The sequence below is a fragment of the Cucurbita pepo genome, chromosome 7 (assembly GCF_057944985.1).
Source record: "Cucurbita pepo subsp. pepo isolate OVF chromosome 7, ASM5794498v1, whole genome shotgun sequence".
Classification (NCBI taxonomy): Eukaryota; Viridiplantae; Streptophyta; class Magnoliopsida; order Cucurbitales; family Cucurbitaceae; genus Cucurbita; species Cucurbita pepo.
Window position 1 is genome coordinate 1030267 of NC_141804.1, and position 27916 is coordinate 1058182.

At 37.0% G+C, this 27916-nt stretch overlaps 2 protein-coding genes across 4 annotated transcripts; one reads left to right on the forward strand and one right to left on the reverse strand.

The window, feature by feature from the left end:
- The first annotated feature begins 1052 nt into the window (after positions 1 to 1052).
- On the forward strand, positions 1053 to 7303 carry LOC111799291 (GATA transcription factor 24). 3 transcript variants are annotated; one of them, XM_023682779.2, is made up of 11 exons: positions 1053 to 1193; positions 1354 to 1655; positions 2401 to 2487; positions 2564 to 2697; positions 3236 to 3343; positions 3468 to 3582; positions 4545 to 4604; positions 4906 to 4971; positions 5064 to 5138; positions 5734 to 5814; positions 6701 to 7303. In XM_023682779.2, the coding sequence occupies exons 2-11, from the start codon at positions 1374 to 1376 to the stop codon at positions 6764 to 6766; spliced, it is 1074 nt and encodes a 357-aa protein (XP_023538547.1). In that variant the 5' UTR covers positions 1053 to 1193; positions 1354 to 1373; the 3' UTR covers positions 6767 to 7303. The 3 variants fall into 3 exon arrangements, with proteins under 3 accessions (XP_023538547.1, XP_086981520.1, XP_086981521.1); XM_087125394.1 differs by having other exon boundaries at positions 1122 to 1655; positions 6701 to 6769; positions 6857 to 7303; XM_087125395.1 differs by lacking the exon at positions 5064 to 5138 and having other exon boundaries at positions 1126 to 1655.
- Positions 7304 to 7814: 511 nt separating this feature from the next.
- LOC111799027 (protein SABRE) lies at positions 7815 to 27797 on the reverse strand. Its single transcript, XM_023682408.2, has 23 exons — positions 27413 to 27797; positions 26115 to 26226; positions 25299 to 25562; positions 24814 to 25079; positions 24458 to 24677; positions 23808 to 23978; positions 23629 to 23706; positions 21563 to 21811; positions 18709 to 20814; positions 15286 to 17137; positions 14977 to 15077; positions 13621 to 13977; positions 13077 to 13195; positions 12302 to 12548; positions 11619 to 11843; positions 10887 to 11026; positions 10347 to 10419; positions 9809 to 9910; positions 9561 to 9701; positions 9062 to 9382; positions 8819 to 8986; positions 8348 to 8726; positions 7815 to 8240 (listed from the first exon to the last, which is right to left on the reverse strand). The coding sequence occupies exons 1-23, from the start codon at positions 27481 to 27483 to the stop codon at positions 8056 to 8058; spliced, it is 7947 nt and encodes a 2648-aa protein (XP_023538176.2). The 5' UTR covers positions 27484 to 27797; the 3' UTR covers positions 7815 to 8055.
- Positions 27798 to 27916: the final 119 nt, after the last annotated feature.

Consider the following 27916-nt stretch of genomic DNA (forward strand, 5'->3'; position numbering starts at 1 on the left):
AAAAATATATTTGACCCGGGTGTAGGTTTCACTATCTCTTTTCTTGAACTCGGTAAATAGGTGTGTGTTTGTTTGGTTCTTTTTCCTTCACCTCGGTCCCGCAGCTTCTCCCCCCTCCTTTCCCATTGATTGATTGAGGGACAGGGACAAAGGTTAGTTGGCACCTCGCCGTTATCGTTTTGATCTACTTACTAGCAAAGACAGGATTCTTGAGCCTAGTTCGAGAATGAATCATTTCCTGGACATAGTGAAAGTTGCTCAAATCTTTTTGGTCTAAAAGTGTCTTATCTAGACAAGACAATTAGACTCATTGAAGCTCGGGAACTTCCCTAGTCTTACTATGATAAGACCAATCTCATCTATGCTATATTTTACTCGTCTATTGAGCTATGCTACCATGCATCCTATGTAACTTGGTCTTACATCAACCATAATATGAACATCAGGTGATTCTTTAGTCTCGATCAATCAACCTGTCAAAAATTTAGACGCATACAAATTTTGTTCCGTATCATCCTCAATAGTACTTAATCACTAATTTCTTTAAACCAATAAGTCAAAACATGTCGAGTTAGTCAACTTTAGTTTTTTTTTCTCCCTAAAATCTTATGGGTCACGGGAATTTTACGTAAATATTAATACTATAGTATTAGCCATGGTATATATGAGAAATTGGGAGCTAAGATTTAAGAATTTAGAATATTAATAATATTACGAATTTCTCTTGAAAGTGAAATGGCAAAATCGAGTCAACGAGAACCAAACATAGTAAGGTCGTTATTTATCAAAAAGTGGGCCCCACTTGTATATCCTAAATAATTTCAGACATTATCCCACGACTTTAGTGGCTGCTACCAGCCGTTGGATTTGATGATGATAAAAGTACAGTCCTTCACCCGCTGACCCATCTAAACCGTTAACGCATGTGGGTCCCGTTTTACATCAGATTTTTTATTCAAATAAACGGCTGAAGATGAGGGCGCGAAGAAGGTCGTATACATTGCGTCGCAGAGTATAATACCCTAGTATTTATGTTATAAAATCGAAAAATCTCCGTCGCCGTCATTAATTTTTGTTATGATTATTTTTTTAAAAAGAAAATAAAGGCTGAAAATTAAAAAGAAAAAATTACCCATTTGAGTCTCTCCAAGGAAATACAAGGGCACATCCTGCAATTCCTTTAACCATTTCTGGTAGTTCTTTATTTTTTGTTTGAATTTTTCTATCTTCTTGGATTCTGAAGCTTATTCGAGCTCGAATTTTCGATTGATTCTGGGTTTTCGAAATTTCGTGGAATTGTTCATCTTTGCCTCATGAAGCTGGTTGATGGTTAGGGCTTCATTTCTGGTGCAGTTAGGGCTTTCGACAAATTCATGGCGGCTGCTAATCCTCAGCCTTTGCAAGCGCGTCCTTTCCAGGAACATGTCCAAGTTCCTACAATGATGGGGGACGACGACGGTGAATATGAAGATGGTGGTGGTGGTGGCGGCGGCGGCGGCGGCGGCGGTGACGTTATGGATGATGTCGAAGAGGCTCATATGACTTCTGTGAGCGTCGCGAACCTTGGAGGTTTGGTTATGGCGTCTAGAACTAGTGAACTTACGCTTTCTTTCGAGGGCGAGGTTTATGTGTTCCCTGCAGTTACTCCCGAAAAGGTATTCGTCTGTTATCAAAATAAGCATATGCTCCTATTCTCGTAGTTATGTTTAGTTTGAACTAGCTGGAGTTGCTGAGACTTTCATGAACCTAAATGGGTGTCTTTTTGCTACTCTGAGTGCCTGAATTTCTTCAAAACAGGCTATGGTAGCCAAGAACAGAGCTTAGGACGTAATCATCTGGAGTTGGAATGGAATGGAGTTTTTATTGTTTTGAAAGAAAAATGATAGTGAGAGAGAGAGAGAGAGAGATAGTTTGGGTAGACATCCATTACTACTTTTGTTCAAATTTTCTGACTGATAGAATATTCGTACTTAATTCAAAGGGTATATCGTACAATCAATCGCAGATATCAGAATTATGTTTATCTGTCCTTTCCTGGTCATGTCAAGTTTTTTCTATCATTGGGTTACAATGCGATGAAGTAGAAGCTAAAAGCAGTAACCACGTTGGCAAGAAGTTAGTTCTGTAAAAAAAAAAAGAAAAAAAAAAAGCAAAGAAGAATGGCAATGAAAGCAGCTTTTGAAGGAACAGTTAGAACATACAATGGAAATGAAGGCGGAAACTTTTTCTTGTTTTGTCCAGCGATAATATGGAGCATGTGGTAAAATGATGGTGAATTGGCATCTTGTTGTTTGCTAGAAATTTTTGAAGTATAATTTTTTTAACTGTATGGGGATAATAATCCATTATAGTTTTGAAATGTGTTAACTTTGGATGAGTTACCGGGTTTTGATGTCACAGGTACAAGCCGTGCTCTTACTTCTTGGAGGGCGTGACGTACCAACCAGCGTACCCACAATGGAAGTACCATATGATCATATGAACAGGGTAATGCTAATCATGGAAATTTTACTTCATATTATGTGGTTATATTCATATATTAGATCTTGCCTACCATCTTCAGGGTATGGTTGACACCCCAAAGCGCTCCAACTTATCACGGAGAATAGCCTCCCTGGTTAGATTTCGTGAAAAACGGAAAGAGAGATGTTTTGACAAGAAAATTAGGTACACCGTACGGAAAGAGGTTGCACAGAGGTAAGATGACTTGGGCTACTATGGCATGGAATCAAAATCTTAGTGAGAAATTTGTACTTTGCACATGAGCATTTGTAGTTGTTCCCATCCTCTTTTTCTCTCATCGTTCGGTACAAGATGCTTATGGGATATAGTTTACAAAATTCTAGGTCTCAACTGAGGGATATAGCGTGTTAGATAATACACCATCTATATTTATTCTGGTGAATTTTTGCATCCAATATTTGTGATCCAGATTGGGGTGTGAACACATCCCCTATTTGGTCGCATTGAAATGTCTATCTTGGACTTTGTTCTGCTGCTGTTAGAATAGAATCTCTCATTGGACCGAACTTGATAATTATAATGTAACTTTCCTATACAGAAATTTATGTACGCTAATTAAAAACTAGAGTATGCGTGACAACCTTTTTTCTTTTCGAGAAACTAATATTACTATGATCTTTTGGGAAATAAAAGAAAATCTCACCTCTTGGTGAAACAGTTTTAATAGCCATGCACATTTAACTATTATTATTATTTTTTATCGTTGTTCTAGGATGCACCGTAAGAATGGCCAGTTTGCATCCTTAAAAGAAAGTTCAGGTGCTTCAAGTTGGGAGTCAGCACATAGTTGCCTCCAAGATGGTACTCGTTCAGAAACTGTGTGAGTTCATGTTTTAGTCTGTTATCACTGAGTATGAAATTGTTTTTCAACGATATATTGTTTGGATGTATGTATATATATATATACCTTCATTAATTTTTCTTGTTTCTAAAATATTTTTCAGTTTGCGGAAATGTCAACATTGTGGTGTTAGTGAGAACAATACACCTGCAATGCGTCGTGGCCCTGCTGGACCAAGAACTTTATGCAATGCATGTGGTTTGATGTGGGCAAACAAGGTTTATATTACACATTTCTAACTTAGATGTCCACTTACATCTGTGAATATATTTTCCTTTCTTTTCCTTTTATTATTATTTTTTTAAAGGAGCATTTATGCTAACAGAACAAAAATAGAGAAAACCGTGTGCCAAGAAATTTACAAATGTTTTTTTAACTAGTGCAGTAGAGATATTGCTGTAATAACCGAGAGGCTTCTATTGTTTTCACCAAGAATCAATGGCAAAAAAATAGACTCTTCAAAAGAATTCAAAAGGTTGCCCAACAAGAGATCCCACGAGAATTCCTTGATCTTCTCATATATCTTCCTTCCCAAATCACCTCACAGAGATGAAAATCAATGATAACATCACTCTTCTGTGAGATCTAGGAAAATATTTTTGGTTAAAGATCTGTTTCCATGCCCATATCTGTTTATCTTCCGAGGGTCAAGGAGATTTCCAGCTAGCATAGAAGGGGAAAGCTGTGCTTGGAGTGCATCTGTTATGCAGATTCTTCATGATTTAGGTTGCTAGTTGGGTCCCGATCTGATTTATAGTGGGGTATTACTGTTAAGAAACACTCTAAAGTCTTGGAAAGGGCCGTAGGGCCACTAAGAAAGGGGGAATTGCCCTAACTTTGACATTAGATCCATTTTCGACACCAAAGGAAACATGATCAGCATTAAAATTTTAAAGCTTAAGTTTTTTACTTTGCTCCGTTGAACAAAATGAAAAACCCCTTCTTGAAGAGCAGCCTCTCGAAAGAAGTTGCTCGTTGTTATTTCCAAACAATATTCCTGTCTGAAGACTGAAGAGAAGGTAGTTTTATAAAAATCATGAAGGTGGCAGGGTTATATCCAAGAACACTTTATGGATTTAAAATCTTTATATATTCTATTTCTTCATTTATTGGCTTCTATCTTCTGCAACATTTTCTTTAGCATTATTCATTTTTTTTTACCGGCTTATTTGTTGTACAGGGCACGTTGAGAGATCTCAGCAAGGGAGGGAGAAATGTGTCTGTGGATCACACGGAACCTGTATGTGATATAAAAGAAATCACTGTTTTTTATTACTTTTTGAAAATTACTTTTTTAGTTTTCAAAACTTAGCTTGGTTTTTGAAAACATATGTATAAAGTAGATAACAAAACAAAGAAACCTATAGGTGGTAGTAGTATTTATGAGCTTAATTTTCAAAACCAAAACCCAAATCAAAAGGGTTATGAAATGGGGTTTTGGTGATTGAAATCTTACATTTTATCACTAGTTTGTATTTGATTCATAGAAAGCTTGTATGCTGTTATTCCATTGATTTAGTTTGTCTTCAATTGATTTGCAGGAAACCCCAATGGATGTCAAACCTACAATCATGGAGGGAGAATTTTCGGGCATCCCGGATGAACATGTACTACTCTATTTTTCTCTCATTACAAATACTCCTTCCATTTGGCTAGCTTGTGTTATCTGCAAGCCAATGCACATACAATATGCATGCAGGGAACTCCCGAGGATCCTGGTAAAACTATGACTGAGGGCTCGAGTAATCCTTCCGTTAACCTAGATGAGGAGGAAGTATGCCCATATCTCAATCGATTTTAAGCCTCCGACTTTTATGACTTTTTTTTTTTACCTGCATTTGAAAGTTTCTGTTGGATCTTTATCTACCCCTGTTTTCTCTTGCCTTGGAGTAGTTAACTCTGCCCATTCACCCTAAATTATCAAACTCCCATTATGAAAATCAGCATGTCCACCCAGTTACTCGTGTTGACACTGTACTCTTTATCGATAAAGGTGCTTGTCAGATGTATTTCTCTTCACATGAAAAAGCTTATCTTTGATTTGTAGTTAGTTATATTATTCACCCTATTGTGTACTTTCATAAGCCATTTTTCGTTCCGTTTGCTCTTGAATTGAACACTCGATCAATAAAAGCAAGGATGCTTGATTGATGGAGAAACTTGTTAACCTGCTGATGTTCTATGCACCATTCTGCGCATTTGCTGTTTTTGAAGCTTGGCAGTATCAGTGGTTACCCTCAGAATTTTGTTTTTGTAATGTTTTTGAAGACTTCGGATATGAAAACAAAATAAAACCTCGAGCACTTAGCTTCATACTTGACGAGAAAAGTGTGCAACTCCGAAGTAACTTGATGTTCCTTGTGGTGCAGGACATAAATGAAACCACTGGTGGCCAAACAAATTCGTTGCCCATGCAAATTGTCAATGATTCAACAAATGATGATGAGCAGGTATTGCTTATTTTTATTTTAAAGGATAAATACAATGAATTATCTTTCATTTTAATTCCTTGCAAGTCTAGCGCTTTGGATGTCTCATCCAGGTTGCTTTGATATCTGGAATTGAACATATTTTGTCATGCTGTATACGTTCTCTACATCACATTAAACCATTCATCATACGTTAAGAAAACAACATATGGGTTATGTCAAAATAATAGCCTGAAAAGAAGTTTAATATGACCTATATAGCCCATAAAAGAAAGGAATTCAAACTATTGCAGAAACTACTGCTTTAAACAATTTCATGTGTAGGAACATGGTTTCAATATGCCCAACAAACTCAAAATCTTTTAGAATTCTAAACCAAAGGAACTAAGCATTTATATCAATAGTTGATTAATTGGATCACCACATCTATAATAATCCATAAAGATGGAGCGAGAGCTACTGCACAAGATTAACATTTTTTGTTCTGATGCAAAGTAATCCTTGTCCTAATAGTCTGATACTAAACCTATCTTAAACACCATTGTTGCCCCACTTGCCTTTCATTTCATAGGACAACGTTACTTGAGGCCTTTAACAGAGGTAAAGTAATCAAATAAATATGCTCCAAGGCGCTCAGCTGACCTTTATGTTTAGATGCTAAAATTCTTGCAAGCCAGGAATTGAAACTTAGTTATAAGTTGTTGGTACTATTATTTGTTGTGCTCCAATGATTCCTCAAGGAGATTACTTGTATGAACCATCTGATGGCCGCCAAGCCAATTGTCAACATCATCTTTTTTTAGATTTGGTGTTGATAGATTGTAAATTCAGTCAAGTGATGTGAATTTGCTGCATTTAATATTTTTTGGGTTGATATTCAATTACTTATACTAGTTTTTATCTTCAGGAACCTCTTATTGAACTTGCTAATCCTTCGGATACCGATATAGACATCCCCACTAACTTTGATTAGAAGGTAAATCGATTGCTTAGGCAATGGGTCAAGGAGATTTCAAATAATACGTTGGCTGTTAATAATTTCTTGTGCCGTCATAAATCCTAGATGTTAAAAGTTAGTATCAACAATGGAGTGGCAGTTAGGACTTGTATAATTACAAAAACGTCCATGACATAAGGTTCAAGTGTGCAGTGGTCATCTTTCGACCCCAGGAGGTTGCACGCTGCTTTCAGCTAACGTTAGATTGTCCGACGATGTTGATATTTCTGCCAGAAACTGTTTGTGTTCACTGTACAAGTCGAGTTGTTAGAGGATACACTTGAGTTCTTCCATCAGTGTATGATCTGAGTGATTCATTTGGTAGGGTGGTTACTCTTGATTCAATTTCATTGGAAGTCTTCTTCTTCCATAATTTATCGTCATAATGATGAAGGGATCAAATCCTTGTTGTGTTTGTATCTTAAGATAGACCTTTGTTTTGCTTCTAGTTGACAATGTTATTATATACAACGACTTATTAAGCAATTGGTAATAGAATAAACGTGCACATTACTAGCCTTGTTGAAATAGTGTTCTTCCGACTTTTATATTGTGATAGCGAAAAAGCTTTCAACGCTGCCCAATGCCCTTTGCTTTTCCAAGATGTTTTGGCATTGGTTAAAGGTGGCAGTGGATGAGATTTGATAAAAAGAGATAAAAGAGATTTGATGCTTCTCCAGCAAATATTTGCTCGAGAAGATGAAAGTCCCACATTAGCTAATTTGGGATCATGAGTTTATAAACAAGGAATACATTTACCATTAGTATGAGGTCTTTTGGGGAAGCCAAAGTAAAGCCAAGAGAACTTCTCTAAACTTCTAAACTGATTTCATCTAATATATATATATATATTTAATCTTTATCTAGGAGAATTTATTTCAAAGTTCTCAGTCACATTACCATTCTTTTTAAAAAGGATTTGGAGTAGACTATATTAAAAGAATATTAGTTAATTGTAGTGTAAATAAAGAAATCATTTTACTCTGATAATACTGATTTTTTTTCCCAAGAGAATAATAAAGTAACTGCACTTGAGAACTTAGGAAACAAACATTATTATTATTATTATTATATTATACCATAAATAATATATGAAGGGACAAAATTGGACTTCCAGTTGTTCAAAAATTTATGAGCTAACTGAAACCTATATATATGTATATATCTATAGATAAACTAGAAAAATGGGGCGGCTTTATTCTCCATAGGCCATCATCCATTGTAGATATCTGGGCTATTATTTGTGTTATCCATGAAAGGAGGATTCAAGCTTCTCTTTCATTTGTTGCTCCAGCTGCCATAAGCTCCTCTTTCATTTGCTCAAGCTGCAGCTGTTCCTGTTCAGTAAAATCTCCAAATGATGAGCCGCTTGAAGAATCGCTTTCATCATATGCGATGGCTTCCCTTGGGGACAACGGCAGGGACTCGTCCCTCTGTTGAGGAGATGAATCTGTGACATTGCATTTCTTAGTGTTAGAGACAGAATAAAGATACCCAGTATAATGGACAGCAGAGGATGGTAGAAAAAGAAAGAGAGTTGAGAAATGGGGGAGATACCCTTCTGTCTGGCCTGGAACTTTTTAGTGTGGCGCCTAATAAGCTTCTTTGCTTTAGTTATAGTGAGCTGCCGAGCAAAAGGCGAGAACTCAGCTTCAGTGTCACTCCAGTCACCTGGGAAATCACCATCAGCTTCTCCCCTCATTGTGCGCAACACGAATGCTTTGGCCTTGCGACGCTGATTGTTGAAAAGACCCCTGATTGATGTAACAAATCCGTCACCTGCCCCATCGGCTGGCCGCTTAAGCCAGGTTACTGGATTTTGGTCCGACTTTAGTACTAGAGCCCCTTCATTGTCGCTCAAATTGAAGTCGGTGTCAGGAACCAGCAGATTGGGGTGTTCCTTTTGAGTATGTGCTTTGTCTTTGAATTTCTTACCCTGCACGAGTGGAGGTGTTAGATTGTAAATAACTGACCTCAGTAATCTAGAATATAAACTCATAAGTTTAAAGGTGGTAATGAGAAATTCACCTGCATTCCTGTAACAGACTTCAGAACTCCCCAGATGATATGCTTTTTAACTCGAGAGAACAGCCTACGCCAAGTGCCAGTGAACTCAACACGATGAAATGTATCCATCAGCAGCTTTAGATCATTGACCACAAATCTTGATCCTTCATAGGTAACCAGCAACTCAACCTGTTTCAATAGTTCGTTGAGTGATTTGTTTCAATAACTAATTCAACGACAAATTTATAGACTGAGCTAACTAACCTGGCTAATCTTGATATTGTGGAACTCCATCAACTTTCGAGGTCTGGCTCTCTTCTCATCCTGAGGCTTAATCACCTTTTTCTCTTCGGATGAGCGACCAGCTGCTTTGGGAGCTTTGGGATCTTTCAATTTATTAGCTGATTCATCTGTTTGCTCACCAGAGCCCAATGGTCCACTTTTGGTAATGCTCTGCAAGACAAGTTCAGTAGCAACAGACTCGGCCACAGTCTCTTCCCAAGACCTATCAAAAGAAGATGTTCTTCTTAACTCGGAGCCTGAACTGCTGCCAGCATTAGTCTTGGGGTTTTGTGACTTTGATGCCTGCATGAAAGTATCGGACACTTGATGAGAAAAGGCGCACGATACAAAGAAGGAATACAACTCATATACGATCAATACCAGCGATCTCAACAGAAGAAACCAATGATCATAAGATAATTAATTATTATCAGAAAAGAAAACTGGCCCCATGAGCCACAAGTGAGCTTAATAAACTCACTTGAGAGGATTCGGCGCTGGCAGATGCTTGACCACCGAGGGAGAAACCTAATTTGGAGAACATCTCTAACTCTTTTGATGTGGACACTTCACCTTTCTTTACGCGCCTTGAGCCTGCAGCCGTAGAAATTTTCCAAGCTTCCTGCAGCAAAATTGAGCCACTCATGATCTATACTTGGGAAAACTAAAGTGGAAGGCTGCCTTTCGCCTAGGAGTTGAATCCCAAAAGAAACAAGGCCTTCAACTCACCTGCCGTCTCTGTGAATCTTGATCTTCTTCTGAAAAAAGGTACCCCCACATCACCCGATACATTGCCTCAGTCAAGTGAATTTTGAGGGGATAAATGTCTACCTGTAAGAGTAAAGAATAACAGAAAACAATCATGTACTGTGGATTAGATCACAAAATTATAATGATGAAGATAATTCTGCTTAATTGACATTTTTTGGGAAACAGAAATTACTATGATATTATTTTCAAATGTTGAAGTGGTTCATACGACAAATGCACCGGAAGAATTCATGATACAACAAACCATTCAAAGTAAAAGAGAGAAAAAAAAAAGAAAAAGAGAATCAGTTGCTGCAACCCATCCACACCTCCTATGCAACCATAGTTCACTATATGATCATCCACAAAGCTAATGGAACATACAAGATAAGGTGAATGGAACAAGCTCAAAGGGTCCTTTTAGCTACTACCGCAAAACATCCAAATTGACGATGTCATTGAATCAAACATTCTCATACTATGCATCCTATGGAGAAAACAAAAGCACTTATATTACCTGCAACATCTCAAGAAGTGAATTCCCATCCCTCGGAGCTCCCTGCTTTGCATGCACTCGAACCATGACTAATCTGCAGCCATTAAAGTAGATGCTGTAAATTTCTGAAGAACCACATGAAGCAATTAGTACCTAAATTAATTACACAAGGAAAACCAGGAACTTCATTTTGAAGGGGCATTCGAGTATCCAATATATAACAGAATTGCCAATCCCACTCTTGCATTTAGACTTTCTTGAAGTAAGTGCATCAGCCTTAAGGTCAACCAGAGAGATTCAACAACCCATGAAGGCGTGAATAATAACAATCCAATAGTGAACTTCAGAATCATCCATGCGAACAATAATCCATGTGCGGTTGAAAATAATAATCTCGAATCATCCAAAAGCAAGGATTATATGAGAACTTCAGAAGGAAATTAGCATGTTATCCTATGAAAACCAAATACTAAGGGGATAGGGATGTAGCCTAGACAGACTTGTAATACTTTCACCAAGAGGCAGGAGAAACAGATAAAAAAGAGCTGAAAAAGAACGTACTTTCCCCAGTCTGGTGGAGGATTCCATGCTGATAGAAGCGTGTCAGACTTGGCATTGGCCAAGCAATTTCGTATAACAAAATTCTTCGTAGTAAACTGAGCAATGCCAATATCTTTGTAATCACGGTCAAAATCATAAAACTGTAGTAACAGATGGTAACAAGTATTACTTACAATAATCAAGCATTACCATAATTGTAGATATATAACAAAAATATTATTGAATAGCATCCCAAAAAAGAAAAGAAAAGAAAAGGAAAAAAAAAAAAACCGACAAGCATTAGTATACATCAAGCCTGATCTCAAGCTAATTCACAGCAATTTTTAAATACTATTACTACTGCTGAGATTTCACCAATCCTGTAACCCTGGTTAATTTGTAAAAATTTGAAAAATCAAACAACCGTGATATTCTTGACATGAAGCATCTAAACCAACTAGCATAGTTGCAACTTCTTTTGGATAGGAAATATGAAAATGTATTATTAAAGAGAATCATACAGAAAGGAGGAGATGAGATATCCCAACCACACCATCCTAGTTGAAACTAACAAGAACTCTAGATAATAAGATATCAAGAGAAACTTGCTGAAAGACGAGCATTTTTAGAGTTTGGAACATTCAGAGAAGAGCATTTATAAATTCTTCTGCTTCTCTTTTTACTGTTTATATGTATGTTTGTGTATATATATGCATAGGAAATTTAGAAATGAAGGACTTTTTAGATTCTCACCATGTCATTTAGTTCAGTTTCTGCAAAAGGTTTACCATCAACAAGCATGCTCCAGACAACTTTGTCAATTTTCAAAGAAATCCGCATAGCATATGAAGGACTTTTGTTCTTCTCCTTCTCCATCAATCGTGCCTGAGCAGCTTCCTGAAGAGCTGCCCTTAACGATGCATATGCCGTTTTCCTAGATTTTTGTGCATTTACAAGCTCTCTCTTCAATCCTTGCACCTGGAAAGATGCACTTTGAGTATATATCTATCGAGTTAAACAATAAGGCATAAGAAGAGTAGGGTTATGCACTAGCAACCTATGTGTATGCAAAGAGTATCTTATAAGCAAAACGTCACTGACTAGGCTACCGTCACCACCTAAAGAATGTGCAAGGATGTAGATTGTAACTCCATAGAAATCTTGATTTAAGTTTTAATTTGAAAAAAAAAAAAAACAACAAAAAAAAACAAAAACAAAGTGCGTAGGTTGTAAATCCATGGAAATAATGGAAGTTTTAATTTGTGAAAAATCAACCACAGTCAAACCAACACGCATGTTCACAAGCAGAGCTAAACTTTTTGCGGAAAAAGTTCAAAATAAAAACTAGTCTAACAACATATAAAAATTAACAAAATCATAATCCACGTTTAGAATCATAAAATGAAATAACAAGAAAAACCCAAAATGTTGCTCACCAATAAGGACTTTCCGCCTGAAACCATCCACATCTCACCATCTTTTTCTGGATTTAGGTCACTACCGTCGCAATAGAGAGACAGTTTTCTGATGTCATTCCGAAGTAACCTTTGTTCCCGTTCTTTCACTTCAAGGTTTATTTTTGCAAGTTCTACCTCTTCAACACCATCAGGGACAACCTCATCTGCTTCCTCTTCAACATCCTCACCATCTTCCGAAGGAAATGAAGGACTACTGTTTCGAGGCCTGAAATTAGGGGAATCAATCATTATACATGTACAAGCAAATTAGTCAAATAAAATTATACTTTTGAACATCATGTACTGTTGCTATTATAAGAACTTTGCAGTTCATGTAACTCTTGTATAATATTAAAAAAAAAAACATAAAAACTAATAAAACAATTCAAATTATGGAAAGCCGTGGTTACCAATAATTTTAACAATAAAACAGAGATTCTTAAAAATAGAAAAAGGGTATCAACTCAGAATGCTAGATGATATATAATAATGACTTCTGATAAGAATTCAATAAAGGTAATGGCCTTAAGGCTGTAAGCGGTATTATACCTAGCTATTGTCTCTGAGTGTTGAATTAATCACATAGAAAAAAGTAAAATAAATATTGAAAAGATGATACAACAGATCAAACGTTTGTATGAAGTAACTCAAGAGGGGAAGTTAAGATGTAATTCCAGCTAAATACAGCAGCATATCATCATAATATTGTGATTCCAGAAAAAACTGATAGCATAGACATAAATTCATCACATACTTGGGAAGACGTGCAAAAAGAAGGTTTGTTAACACGTCAACCATAACTTGAAACTGACGAGAAGTCATTGTTGCTGTTATATTTTCAGAAGTGAAAGTAAGCTCTTTTAATGGCTTCACCTACAACAAGATCATGCAAACACATTAGTGGACTAATTAGTATGCAGACTAAGCAAGTTTAACTCTACAAGCCAAATATTTAATATTCTAAGTCATCTTGATTTCATGGGGCCTTGATTAGGATCAATGAGCTTTTTGTTACTTCTTGTGTATTCTTTCATTTCTTCCGAATGAAAGTTGGTTTCTTCATTTATTATTGTTACTTTTTTGAGGGAATGGTAACATCAACAAAACTTTCAAAGAATGTTCTAGGAAAGACCACTTCCATTAGTTTTAAAAATTAGTTTTTTCTAAAAGACAAGCTCAAAGTAAGATCGTTTTCTAATTACTCATATGTTCTTCTACATGTCAAACTGTATCCTTCTCATCATTCGTGGAAATGCGATAAAAAAGATAATTGAAGTAATACAAGATAAATGACAAACCTTCAACTCAGGAGTTCCACCCTTGTGCCTTGTGTATCGGAAGTACATGTTACAGGGCATAAACACTCTTTCAAGCAAAGCTCCAGTTCGCTTTACTTTAGGAGAACTTCTTAGAATTTTTGGAAGCCACTGCAATCCAGCCCCTGGGTCAACATCAGTTGGTGCAACATGAGCCTGAACATGCTCTAACATCACCGATAACTCCATCCGTTTCCATGTCATTTCAGGTTCACACTCTGAAATTTGCACATTTCCAGCGGCAAGAGCTTGTTCTATCATGTGATGGCCAACTTGGACGATTGAATGGAATGATCGTGCTAAAATACGCCCAGTAGCAGCAGCAAGCAAAAACCTTCCCTGTTTCAACAACAGAACAATATGAATCATCATTAAAAGAATATATATATAGGAAGAAAACAAAATATAACAAATTATAACAAATATAACAGATAAAATAAAATATAACAAAATATTATATATATATATATATATAGGAAAGAATATATTTCATCAATGTGATGAAATAAAGAAAAGGGGAGAAGGCATCCCCATTTAAATACAATTCAAATGAAACTTGAAATAATTTACTATAACCCATCAGTTTAAGCTGTTGAGTGAAGCGGTGATTTTGCAGTAGGAGGTCCTACATTGAAACCCTTCTAATGTAATTTCCCCCTCGATTAATATTGAATTTAAGTTTTTGGGCCTTCCATAAATCTCTGATCTCACAAGTGAGGGAGATTGTTAAATATTAGTAAATGATTAAGTTTTACCATAACCCATCAACTTGAGATATTTGGGTGAAATGATGATTTAATACAAGAAAAGGTTCACTAATTCCACACGTTAAAACTGTTTTGACAAAATTTAAAGAATGGAAGGAATTGAAAATTCCATTCTTTTTCAACTGGTCAGAGTATAGCGGTTTAGAGAACACTCATGTATATAATCCAACATTCCGAAACTTCTCATTCTGATGATGGAATGATGACGATAAAGTAGCACAGGATAGGAATGCCAATGCATATATTGAGTTATAATACTATAGCACTTTGAAGCTAGAGTGCATTTTTCATGGGTTAAATTACGACCTTTTCACCCCACACCAGAAAAGAAAAAAATGTAAAATCATAATATAGATAGACATCTTCCTAGTAAGTAATATCCATATCGTTGATTACATGCATGCAAACGAAAAATAATGAAAAAACAGTAATCACAGGTGAGAACAAAAACAATCTCAGTTGGAGTGATATTAGTTGCATGATTCAAGAATTATTCACAATAAAAAACATAAAGAAAAAGCACGAGGAATTTAATCCTCGTAATAAAGTTAAGGAGTCTGAGGGTACTTACGTTAGCTTCTTCTGAGTGAAGATTGAATTGTGGCCCTATGACATTCACCATGAAGAGCCGAGTCCCTTCATCCTCTTTGTCATCTAACTTCTCATCTTTTCCTGGAAAAAAGAAAAGTGTTACCTCTTATAGCCCACAAAACATTTGTTAACTAAACACTTGGATCAACTTTTTCCAATATGACCATACATATCCCGGACACATGCTTCAGTCATAGCAATATTCATCAAGGTAGATACCATAATGTTATTGTTTTGATAAGAACTATAAAGCCACTATTTCTGCTATAAATGAATGCTCAAGATGTACCAGGTGCAGGAGATGATACGTTCTCCCCTTTATCTGTAGACGAAATGTTTTCTGTTTTAACGCTTTGCGATGTGGCTGGTTGCAATTCCAAAGCCTCTGGCTGTGATGTAGAAGAGGCAACTGTATCATCATTGTTAGGGGCCTTAGAGATCTCCTCATCTTCACACACTTGAGCTTTATCGTTCGGCTGGTTCTCCGCAAGTAGTTTCTCCTCAAGTAGTTTCCGCTGTTTATATTGTCTTGAAGGGGAAGGTTTTGAAGGTTGCAATGCCTTGGTTAGACCGCCAGCAAAAGAAGTAATAGCACCTCTGTTCTCAATTGTCCATAAAAGTTTGAGTCCATAAACAAAAACACGCTGGCAATTATCAGCTACGACTACGTTGTATCCATCATCATCACTTGGATCAGATCGTGCACGTTCATCACTCTCATTCTCATTTTCAAACTCAGTCTTTACAGACAACATCTCAACGTTTCTTTTTCCAGCCTCTTGCCAAGCTAATAACCTAGCAGGGTCAGCCTTTGGACTCTGCCGCCTAATTGTGAAATAATCAGCCGTCACAAAGAATCCATCATCACGATGTTTTTCAGTTGAGCTGCTTGTACTGTTGCCTTTCTCCATAGGGACTTTATCTGTGGAAGCAGATTGTGAATTTTTTCTGGTCATTTGAACTGCTTTTGCAACACTGCTGCAATTTTCTTTATTTGTAAAAGCCTTTAGCATATGAAGATCAAGTCCTTGGTAGAAAAGATCAAGGTTATCCCGTCTGCATTCAAATGTATATTTTTGCTTGCCCCGACTGAGACCAATTTCATATTTCAGCTTTGCCATACTAAAAGTCAGTCCCTTTGCTGGATCATCGTCATCTAATGGGACATGTCTTATCTCAGGAGTAGTAATATCAATTCTTAGCATAAACTCGGTTATTACTTTGTCCATGGGCAAATTACCAGATCTTATAATCCTGGGAACACCAAAACGGGCCCATCTAGAGAAGGTACGGAGTTTGGTAGGAGGCAAGTAATTCAAAGTCCCAAACTTACTCATCCAAGCAAGATCATGAGCTCCAAAACTCAGTCTTGTAGAACAATTAGTTTTATCGATATTATCAAACAACTGTTTCTCACTCGAAGGAAGAGGCGGCCTAAAGGTGAAACTCCACTGAAGTGACAGAGATGTGGACCTAAATGGATCAAAGACTATGTCACGAGATTTTCCTTCAACAGGAAACGCATGTAGATAATGGTTCAATGGAGCGTCAGAATCACAACCCCAGATCATGTTTACTTCAAGGGTGAAAACTGGCGTTTCAAGGAACGGAACAGAGATGCCTTGAGGAAGTTTTAGACCACGAGTAATAGCCATACTTTCCAAACTGCTGGTTAAAATCCTGAATTCCTGGCAAGAAAGAAAGATGCGACCATCTGACTGCTGGATCTCCATTTGACCAGTTAATACTTGAAGTTTTTCAAGCTTTTCATAAGGATCGGCACTTCCAAGAATATTCCACCGTGTCTCAGAAAAATACAAAGTGATATTTCCATGAATGTAATACCTCATATCATCCCACCATGGTAAGCTCTTCTCTTTTTTTGGAGGCTGAATAAGTGGACCAGGATTACAGACACTAAGATTAGCCCTTCGTAAGGCCACAGTGAAAGCATAACTGATATCAGCAAAAATAGGTTCATATCCCACTCCAAAAGATAGCTCTGCCTTCTTAAAATGAATGGGCAAATTTGAATATGTCTTCATTGCAGGAGTTGTACCACTAGCAGAGCGTAGCATCTGCACCTTTCTCCATTTCCCAACGTACACATCTTGATATATTTGAGGTTGAAAACACGTAGCCTAGTTGAAGCAAAAATATTGTCAAAATTACGAGACACAAATTCATGAATTACATGTTGCTTTGTATTGTACACAGTTTCCTATTCCTGGGATAAGCACAAAAATAAATAAATAAATAATGTTAACATGTTAACCAACCATTCAAAGGGAGAGGGTCCAAAAAGAGAACAAGGTTTAGCTAAACTATTTTTATTGCAAATATTCAAGAAAACTCTAGTTTGCTTCTCTTTTTTTTTTTCATTCTTTGTACAGTTTCCAAATATGGCTGGGTAGGGAATTTCTTTTTCTTCTTTTGCGGGGAGAATACCTTTCACTTAAAATCAGGAGAACTCTAATTTACTGCTCCCCTCCCCACCATATTTCCAGACCTTGTAAAGAACTACTACTCTCTTTATCTTTCTAAATGCAGCAGCCTCAAAAAATAATTTCATGGATAAATGAAATTGAGGAAACCTCCAACAAAGGCAGAGTGAGGAAACCTCCAATTGACATATAAAAAAAGTTCATTTAAATTTTATTTAAAAAAAAATTATTTTGGCATTCTGATCTTTCATATGTATTCTATTTTAATCGGGAAACATTCAGTATCATATTTATCACCTAAAATTATTTGTTTTGCTGTTAATTTTTTGTGAATCATTTTAACAAAAACCCAAAATCATTTTGAAATTTGATCTCTAACTCACTACATATAGTTGATTCGGGATTTCAAAATTCCTGAGGTGAATGGATGGCTCATGGAATCTTGAATGGTAATGACTTCAAAAGACGAGTCCAAATCTTGCCCTTAGTGCTTCTCTTCGCCCACTCTGTTTGAGTTGTGAGGAGTCAATTGGACAACTTTTTTTTTTTTTTTTCTGCGTTGCTCTTTTACTAGACCTTGTTGGGAGAGGCAGATGACTACTTTGACATGCAAATTCGTCTCCCAAATAGGATCGTTGGTTGGCTGTTGGAGTTTGAGGGATGGAAGTTGAAAAGTAATGCGAGAATTCTGTGGAAGTTTGCTTCTAGAGCGCTTTTATGAAATTTGTGGATAAATTTCTTCCTTTGATTTTTTTTTTTTTTTTTTTTTTTTTTTTGAATTTGCTTCATGTTGGTGACATAGGTATGATAAAATCTTTTCTAACTACCCCTCTCCTTGATTATTATTGGTTGGAAGGCCGTTTGTAAGTAGTTTCCTTGGGTGGGGGCTCTCTCATAAGCAACAGAAGCTGGGAACAAGATACGTGCCAGAAAACCTACCATATAGGTGTATTCATTCTTGTTCCACAATGAACTTTCACTTTTTTCCAATACTATATTGCAAGAATGGGAGAGCTATATGCACATTAGTTAAATCCAAGAGAAGGAACTCAAAATTAAAGGAAAAATAATTGACAAACTCCAAAACTCATGCATGCTATGATGAATAACAATACCAGCCTACTGCCCTCCCTCTTTACCTCCCCACCCCCTTAAAAAAAAAAAAAAAAAAAGGATCGTGTATTTTAAAAGAGAATGAAGAAATTATAACAATTGTAACCAAGTCATAAGAGTGTATATTGGTAAAAGTAAGCCAGAAGGAAAATTACCTGTTGTGCCATCACGAGACAGCCTTCACATTTACCAGAAGTTGCTGCAAATAGAGGAAATGGGTAATCTCTCAGCAGCACTGCAAGAGAGCCTGCATTCAAGAGTATATTTCTCCCGTAAAGCCGCGAGAATGGTATGTTTTCTTGCAGACAGACAGGATCAAGCCTCCTTAGAACGTCTATCATTCCATCATCTCCACCATCAATTTTCGTTAAGGAAACATCTAAGTCTGTAGCAGTAACGGACATAAGAAAAGTTCTGGCAGTGCTGAATTTAAAACCAGACTGGAGCCCTTCAGTACAGGAACCTGAACCTTCTGATGGCAATATATTCTGACAGGCACGATAATAAGATTGAAATGACTGTCTATGTATCTCGTCTCGCATTCTAAGCACATCTGATGGATTTTGTGGATCAACTTCAATGCCATTATAGCACGTCTTCCTTTCTTGAGGAGAATCAATTGTTTCAGCAGTTTTTGGAACTTGGTTTGCTTTAGAAATTAAATCGTCAAGAAATTTTAACCTAACAGCTACTTCATAAGCTTCATTTCTTATTAGCTTATAGTGTTCATCAAGCCATCCCTGCAATGGCTCCTCTTCTATATCAGCAGTTAACTTACGTATGCAAAACTTCAAACTCCCAACTTTGGTTGAACTAGCCTTTTTGACTTTTGAGCTTTCTTTCTTCATTGGAAAAATAACAGATGTTTTGGCAGCAGTAATAAGCTTCAAAGCTCGCAGCATATCCTCAACTGAGTCATCAATGGCCCGCAACTGCAACCGGTAAGGTAAGCAAATATGTATGTCCAGACCTTGAATAACCCAGTCCCAAGTGGTAACTGGCACTTTCATATCACACGTACCAGCAGACACATTAGGAATACGTGAAATCTGCATTCGGCTACTTTTGAGTACTCTGGAGCCATTGAAACTAAGTAAGAGTCCTTCTAGAAGTACTCCTATACGTGCATTTTCAGAAAAAATTGACTGAACCTGAACAACTGCATCAACTCCGTCTCCAGCCTGTGCATAAACTCTTAACATTTCCACATCAACAGCAAATATTGATTCCTTTTTCTTCTGTTTCTCAGGCTGCCCAGATTCAGAGATGGTTTCTGTCTTTTGTTCAGAATCTTTTGTGTTTGAAGCATCTTCAGTAGATACGTTATTATCTCCCTGAACCTTTTTGTTATGCACGAGTAATTTCAGCTGTAGTCCAAGTTCAACAAGAGATAGCTGTACGTCTGGCTCCCACCCAACTGAAATATCCGTAGCACTGAAAAGCGAGCATACAGAAATCTCTTTGAGACCACCAGAACGCCGTACAAACTTAGCATTCTGCATGTCAAAGAATGTCAGTTTTGTATCTTTCCCATGTTCCTCCAAATGCGCCTGGTATATTGACCTAACTCTCTCAACTTCTACCTGTGTGGATTGTTTCTCCTTGTTCACACATAAACTGAGATGAAAAATATCGAGAGCTATGGAATAATTAACCCGTTTGCATTCATCAGACATCGTAGACATTACATTTGCATAACGGGGTGTGCCATCAGGATTGACGGTCATAACAACTTGACCACCTTGTGATCCATAATAGACACGTTTAGGGTCTGCAACAGTCATGTTCTCCAAATCAATATCCCCACAAACGGTTATGGAACATTTTTCAAGCCTGAGTTTTAAAAGTTTGGTCCCTTTCCCAGATGATTTAGTTGAACGGTCCCCTTGGCTTTGCGTAGTTTTCTTCCGGGAACCAGAGAATTGTTTAAGAAGTGATTGTAAAATCATAGCAGTTGAAACAAGTGATTCAATACGCTTGAATGTAAAATAGAAACCCATACCAGTCACATCAACAGACAACACTAGTTTGCTTCTAAGACCCTCTTCTTCAGACGGTTCAATATCCTTTTTTCCCCAATCCAAACTTATCTTAGCTATGTGTATCAATGAACCTGAACTTGATTTCACAGTAAGGCTTTCCTTCAAGCGTTCTTGGTATTCATCGGCCAGGTGCAAATTTAGTTCACCAAGCTCCATATGTACTGCAACTCCCATATTTGATCTATTATTTGCGAACACATGAGAAGATTGTGAACAGCCCTGCGACAACATGAACAAATGAGCATGGCATATGCTCAAAGTTCTTAACTAATGGAAGATTAAATAATTAACTGAAAAATACGGGAAACCAGTCAGATTAAATAATTAAATAATTAACAATGCAAATAAATAACTTAAATTCAGGAGTAAACCAGTCAGTTTGAAACTTCACTTGGCAAACTTTTCTAAGATATCCAGTGCATTAATCTAGAGCATTGGAAAAATTTTGTGAATATGAGAATGTGGTTTAAGACTATCCCACATCCCTCACCATTAAATCATTTTAAGCAACCAGTACTTCCGCCCCCTAAAACACAACTCAATCAACTTTCCAGTGCTAATGGATATAAACCAAGCTAAAATACCGGTAGCATGCACCACGTCGTCATATTCATCCATGTAATCAACCCTCAATGAAAGACAGCGCATATCTATTTTTTCTTTGGAAATAGATAAAGTTTGTTTGCATTGTTTTTCATTCTTTCAGTACCAGCGGGACAATTAAAAAGAAAAAGGAGCAAAGAGAGAGAGAGAGAGAGAGAGAGAGAGAGACGATTGCAAGCAACAATGACGGTGCAATTGCTTGCAAATCAAGCAATGAAACCTATAAAGGACGGTCATTCCTGCAGAATAAAAATCTCAACATTTCGTCTACAAGGAATTATTGAGTTTTAGAGCACAGAACAGACTAGAATCACTGATAATTCTAAGATAAAAGGAAGACAATAGATCTAAGCACATTACTTACATGATATAACGGTGAACCACTTGTACTATAAAGCACAATAGTCATCTCCGGGGCTGATACCGTACATGTCCACGTGATGGCTTTGGACTCAGAAGACTTCGGCTTTTCAGAAGGCTTTTCCTTCTTCAGGACCATCTTCTTTTTTTTGGAGGAATGGAGGCGCAGCCATGGTTTCAGTCTACTTATTATTATGTTGCACCGAGTACCTCCCAACTTTAAGTCCACTTCAACCCTGATAGGTGATGCTGGCTGAAACATACAAGAATCATGCGAAAGAAAAGAAAAAGAACCAAAATGACTCTTAATGATAGGTGTCAGTTAGCTACTACAGAATATGGACAGACCAACAAAGAACAGACAACTCCAGCTTAGTAAATATGAGTAAAGGAAACTATATCTGCAAAAAAAAAAAAAGAACTGTTGCGTTGACGTGCCATCTTCCTAAAGGCTAAGCTTGGTAGCAACTCAAGCAGGTGGAAACACAAAGACTGGAGGCCTTCTGTTTAATGCCCCCTTAGCAAAAGGATATCTCGTCCCTATGGCCTTCGGGCTGTCTTTGTTTGGCATGCTAACACAGCCTCCCGTTTCTTATAAAGAATATATATATATTAATATATCATATGCATTGGCGAGCACATGGGCAATTGATCAAATTTGGGCTAAAATAAGTTGTGAAAACTACATTTTCTTAGATCTGCTTCCAACTTCACTGTTCACATTTATCAACATATCATGTATCATACAGCTTACCCACATCCAGAAAATGAGTTGAAAGTTCTGCTCTGCACCACAATACTTCAATTTACAAACTGGCTAATAAAACACTGCAAGAAAACACTCCAAAGAGCATCTCCTTTTTCAGCAAACCTCCAAAGCCATTTCGAGAGGAAGACAATGGTTTTGTATTTAATGTTCTCATTAAACTCATTTCCAATTCACAAGATGGCTGCCTTTTTCATAACCACCTCTCTCCAAATGAAATCTCAAATAAAACTCTCATTTTTAAATGGATGCCCACAAGAATAGAAGCCCAAAAGATTGTGCACGTTGTGAGGGAGCACAAAAGACCTATTGATACACTCATAAATGTAGGGACCATTTGCTTTGTTGGCAATGATGTATGGTCACCTCCTTTTGCATTGTTCTTTGGGATGAGATGACGAATCACCTTTATACAAGCTCTTTTAAGCTCCATGGTCTACCTAATAATTGAGCACTCTCTTTTATCTGAGAGGTATGGAACCCATCTAGCAAGTCTCGTGATAACATTCACAAAAAACCTTAAAACGTGATGGAACTATGCAGTGCGGGTAGCCTTTGCCCACTCCTCCAAAGGTTAAGCTTACTAGCAGCTCAAACAAGTGGGAATGGCCTTTTTAGACCTCTAGGACCACGGTAAAATCTTTCTGTCTCCGATCTCCAATGGCAACTCTTTCTACACATCCTTATATCACTCCATTTGGCATAGGAAAGTCTCCAAAAGATCAAGTTCTTCTTTGTTGCAAAGAAGACTAGTAAGTGCACCGAGGGTGGAGTCTCAGGGACAGCCCTTCTCCATTAAATTTTGCTATCACAGGCTATCAAAAACTAGTCAGGTGGACGTAGCTTTATTTTTAAATGAGTAACCTTTAGGAAGAGTACAGCACATCAGTCCTAGATAAATGGTGTAATATGAAGTGGTCAATCAATTGCTTGGAGCATATTTGAGGGTATTAAGCAGCAAAGAAGCTGAGAATTGAGCTTGATGGTTATCGTGTGCTGCATTTTTGCATCAAACATCTTATAATGTTTGAATTATGGCCACTATGGAAGTCAAAACTTATGATCAACCATTTGTGGGCTTTTACAAGAAAGGAAGGCTATATTAGATGATATTAAAATTTCAATTGATGCCGCCAGAAAAAATAAGGAAAATGTCTTAATTTAACAGGAAATCATTAAGCTACAATTTGACAAGACAAAGACCAAACGTTTGTTAAAGTTGAATAAACACCAAAGAACACATTATGTTTATGCACGAGGTGAAGAAAATAAACAACCTGAAGTTTGTAAATAAGGATACTCACTTGTATTGGAATATAAACAAAGGTCACTACATCGACTTTCAGAATCTCCAGAAGGGAAGCGCTAGCCTCTCTAAGTAGCTGAGATCAAACCAAAAACGGTTAAGAAAACAGTCAAGCAACATGACAATGTAAAAATTAATAACTGCAAGTTTCCAAAACAACAAAAGTTTAAACAATACATGAATCTCACTGAACTCCATTTGTAGATCAAGACGTGCAGTCTCTCCTGAATCCTCTAAGCAGGGTGATTTGATTATCTTAAACTGAAAGCCCACTATGTTGTTTTCAACAACAAGCTCGTGCTCACGATGCACAAACATAACATTCAGTTTGGGAAGGCAGAAGGAGACCTATCAAAGAACCACTCGCTTTAGTTTCACTTTATAAATCATTGTGCTGTGATAAATTCAACCAGAAAAAGAGCTACAGAACTGAAATTAGTTACAGAACCAAGCAACACAACCCTTTCTTATTAAAAAAAAAAAAAAAAAAAAAAAAAAGATCGAAAGATCCTAAGGATTCTTTCCATACTGTACACTTCACATATTTATCAAAAGCGAATCTATATCACAAAAAAGGGGCTCATACAAAACAAGGAATGAGCTATACTCAAACAGCCAAAGGATTACAAGAAAGAGTACCAACGGAGATTAATATGTATAAAGCTGTAATACTATATGCACATGAGGAAAATCTAGTGAACTGCTCTACTTTTATATCCTAAAAAGAAAACTTAATAAATAGAAAAGTGCCATGAGACTGAAAACCACTCAAATACTAAAATGCTTACTGATATAAACAAGATAAGAGTAGCCAATCAGAATACAACCTTTTCTGGGAAAACAGAGGTATACTTCGAAAGAGATGCAAGTGGTTGCTTCTTCTGGGGCTTCACTGTAGGTTGAGAATCAGCAGTTGACTCTACAGTTTTATCAGAAGGAAAAGAAGAGTCCGTTTCCTTCTTGCTTTTTGAAAATAGCTCCTCATTCAAGTTTAAATTGACCTCTCCAAAAGCGATATCAATATTCTTAACACTTATACCAGCTTCCCTAAGTCACAAAATAAAATAAAATAAAATAAAAATGTAAGCTTTCTAACAGACACACTGCTTTTGTAGATCACAATAATGAGAATCAAACACCAAAAGAAAACCACAAATGATAGGAAAATGGCAAATGGAAGCACCTGTCGGGTCCAAATTCACTAGACACAGAAAATTCTTCACAAATAAAAGGAGCAGAAGATTTATCCGTAGTGGCAAAAGATGAATCGACAGCAGATATACATCCCTCACTTTTCAAGTTGGATGATTGTTCACAACTCACTCGTGGTTCACCAAGATGCACAGATATGGGCAATATTTGTAACCTGAAAACTAAATTTGCTGCTTCTCCACCACTTTTAGATATGTCAATGCTCAAATCCTTTACTTCAATGGTAGCTTTGGGAGTCTGCAATGTTCAAGATCCAATTGCACAAACAAAAAGGAGCAAAAGAAACTATAAGAGTAACAAATTAACCAAAACTAGTATTAATAGAAGACAAAAAGGCACAAATAATCAATTCTAGAACGTTCTAGCTAAAAATATATCAGGACCTTTAAGAATCATGTGTTTCAACCTAAAAATCGTAAAGAACATTGCAAACATTAGTCTCAGAACTTTGCATACCTTTAGAACCAAATCTGTTATTGAAACTGACAAATATCTTGCAATATTGGCTACAACCATCAACTTTCCTTTGCCTTTAGGGCGGGAACTCCGAGGCTTAGACGACTTTGGCACACCTTTAACTGAAGGCCTCATAGTAACTTTTAAGTCACATATCAATATCTGTAGCTTCGGATCCCTAGAAATAATGCCCACGCCAATTTTGACAAGGGACTGGCGCAAACTCAATTTAATTTCACCGACTGATATTGATTCAATTGGACCCTGAAGTTAAAATGAGATAACAATAAAAATCTCACAATTCTATCTGAGCAATGATCTCCTAATATAGTAGAGTCACAGGAAAAAAGAAATCCATCTGCATTGCAGAATGTCCAACTTAGCAAGCAGTGATGTCACTGTTTTTGGGAACCTTCATATAATGCATTTTAAACTTTTTTGGACTGGATGGTCAAGAACCACATCAAATTAATGACACCTCCTCTAAACTCTTTTTTTTTTAAGAAAAAATCTGATAGAAAAGCTTCACTTGTAGACCATTAGGCAAAACTAAATAATTCAAATAAATTAAGATTGAATTAACCATATTTGTTCAGATTTGACAATAGAACCCTCCCCAGATTTCTTAACCAATGCACACATGCACAAAGCTAGACGTAAGGGCAGAAGGCTAATGCCTGTTACTAATACTAGCATATTCTCGAAAGGGCATGAGGCTTTCCAAGAGCATGTTGTTTTTCTTGAATCCCTAGACTTTACAAAATCATATAATTAAATATTAAATGAAATTTTAAAGCTTCCAAATATAAATGAAACCTTCCGGAACTTGATCACAACATCCTTTAAAGATTTCCACCCTCCAACACGAAATGCTACTGATGCTCCAACAACCTTGCTCAAAATCAAAGCCACCAATCTAGAAGCAAACCTGAAAAACAATAGAAGTTTTATTGCTATGAGGAATAAGAATCCCTTAGAATCCAAATTGAGATAATCAATATTGACGGAATCTTAAAGAATGCTTATCTGTCTATTGAGAATTGGAATAGAATCATAAGATCGTGGAGAGATCAAAACAATTAAATATAACCACAAATCAGTAACAGAATTGTCACATGACAGATGGATAAATTTCTATAAATGACAAAACCTTATTCCTCGCTCAGGACTCCACTAGCATCACTATTCTGAATGCCATGCTTAATTATTTCTGTGTGTCTGAATCTAGCTAGCTTCCACTAAACATATATACCAAAAGATTCTTCTACAGAGAGCTCGATGCAGTCAAATGATGTCAACTACTCATCCTCTGATATAAGTTCGAACTGGAGGACTTTTAGGACGTTTCTAGTTTTTTCCCCCTTTTATTATATTTTTGTCCTTTGTCTACAGTTCCTATAGTTGGGACTTTCGTACTTCACTTTTTAATCATGTTTTGTTTCTTGTTCAAAAGAAATAAAAGATCAATCCATTTCTTAAGGAGCCTAAATTACTTCTCATACATGCTTGTACAAATGTTACGTGTAGGAGGATCAAACTTTGACTTGATTTTTTCATCCAAGCAGTTTGGTGGGTTCTGATCTGGGAGGTGTTATTTGATGACTTTGAAGTTGGTTTCCTTAACATCTTAGAAAGAACTGCTTAATCTTAATTGTGATTGATGTTCAATGTGTCCTTTCTTCGGAATTTTTTTGGGCTGTTTTTCCTATCTCAGAATAGAAGTTTGTATTGGTTTCCTTCCATCAACGAAAAGCATTGTTTCATTTAACTACCCAACCCATAGGCCTTCCTTTTTTATGCGAGAAATTCAGCTTGTATTGCAAAGTTCAGGAGCCCCGCCATATGACAAGCTAAAAAGGACATATCTACTCCCTCGCATTTTATGCCGGATAAATGAATCAACAATATGTCTCAATGACATCCCCCACCCTTACCAAACCAGAGGAAAAAGACATACGTATTATAGAGTCTACTTGAAAAATAAGAACAGTAATAAACAACTGAATCAACCAATATCCGTAAAGTGCAATGGCATTTAGCGTACGAAGAAAACGAAATCGACCGACACGATCAGGTAGAAACCAGTGAACCACAAATGTAATTCAGGTACTCACATGAAAATCAGCCATAGTATAATCAAAACGATGAAGAATCCGAATAGAAACTTGAAAGACGGAACCGCCATGGCTGATAGAGAGAGTGGTGGAATCGGAAAAGGCGTGGGAGAGTATCAGGTGATCAAATTCCGACGAATTAAGCAGAGTGCAACGAGTGCACATAACTTGATGTCAAAACGTAAACATCAGATAATTAAATCCTAGAACTGAAGTCCAAAATTGAGGAACAATCCAGTATACGACTGAGTCTTCACGGCGAGGAGATCGGAAGTTTTCCATTAATAGGATTGGCAGAGATCCGATCCGTGAAGTGCTCGGTGATCAGAGAAATGGACTGGTTAGCCTTCTCCTTTCCTCTTCTTTTTTTTCGGCGGTTTGATTGTTCTTACGACGAAAATATGTGGGGCGGGAGAGGGAGAGGTGGGGATCGGATACGGTTAGAGTACGGTATGTCCGTGTGCTCCGAGGTCTGAAAATCGGGAAAAGTGCTGAATTTGTCGA

Coding starts and splice junctions, on each gene's coding strand:
- LOC111799027 (XM_023682408.2), bottom strand. CDS start 27,483: ATGGCGGTTCCGTCTTTCAAGTTTCTATTCGGATTCTTCATCGTTTTG. Junction 21,812..23,628: donor TTGTTTATATTCCAATACAA/GTGAGTATCCTT, acceptor TGTATGTTTCAG/CCAGCATCACCTATCAGGGT. Junction 9,383..9,560: donor CCAGCGCCGAATCCTCTCAA/GTGAGTTTATTA, acceptor ACTTTCATGCAG/GCATCAAAGTCACAAAACCC.
- LOC111799291 (XM_023682779.2), top strand. CDS start 1,374: ATGGCGGCTGCTAATCCTCAGCCTTTGCAAGCGCGTCCTTTCCAGGAA. Junction 3,344..3,467: donor GGTACTCGTTCAGAAACTGT/GTGAGTTCATGT, acceptor AATATTTTTCAG/TTTGCGGAAATGTCAACATT. Junction 3,583..4,544: donor GTTTGATGTGGGCAAACAAG/GTTTATATTACA, acceptor TTTGTTGTACAG/GGCACGTTGAGAGATCTCAG.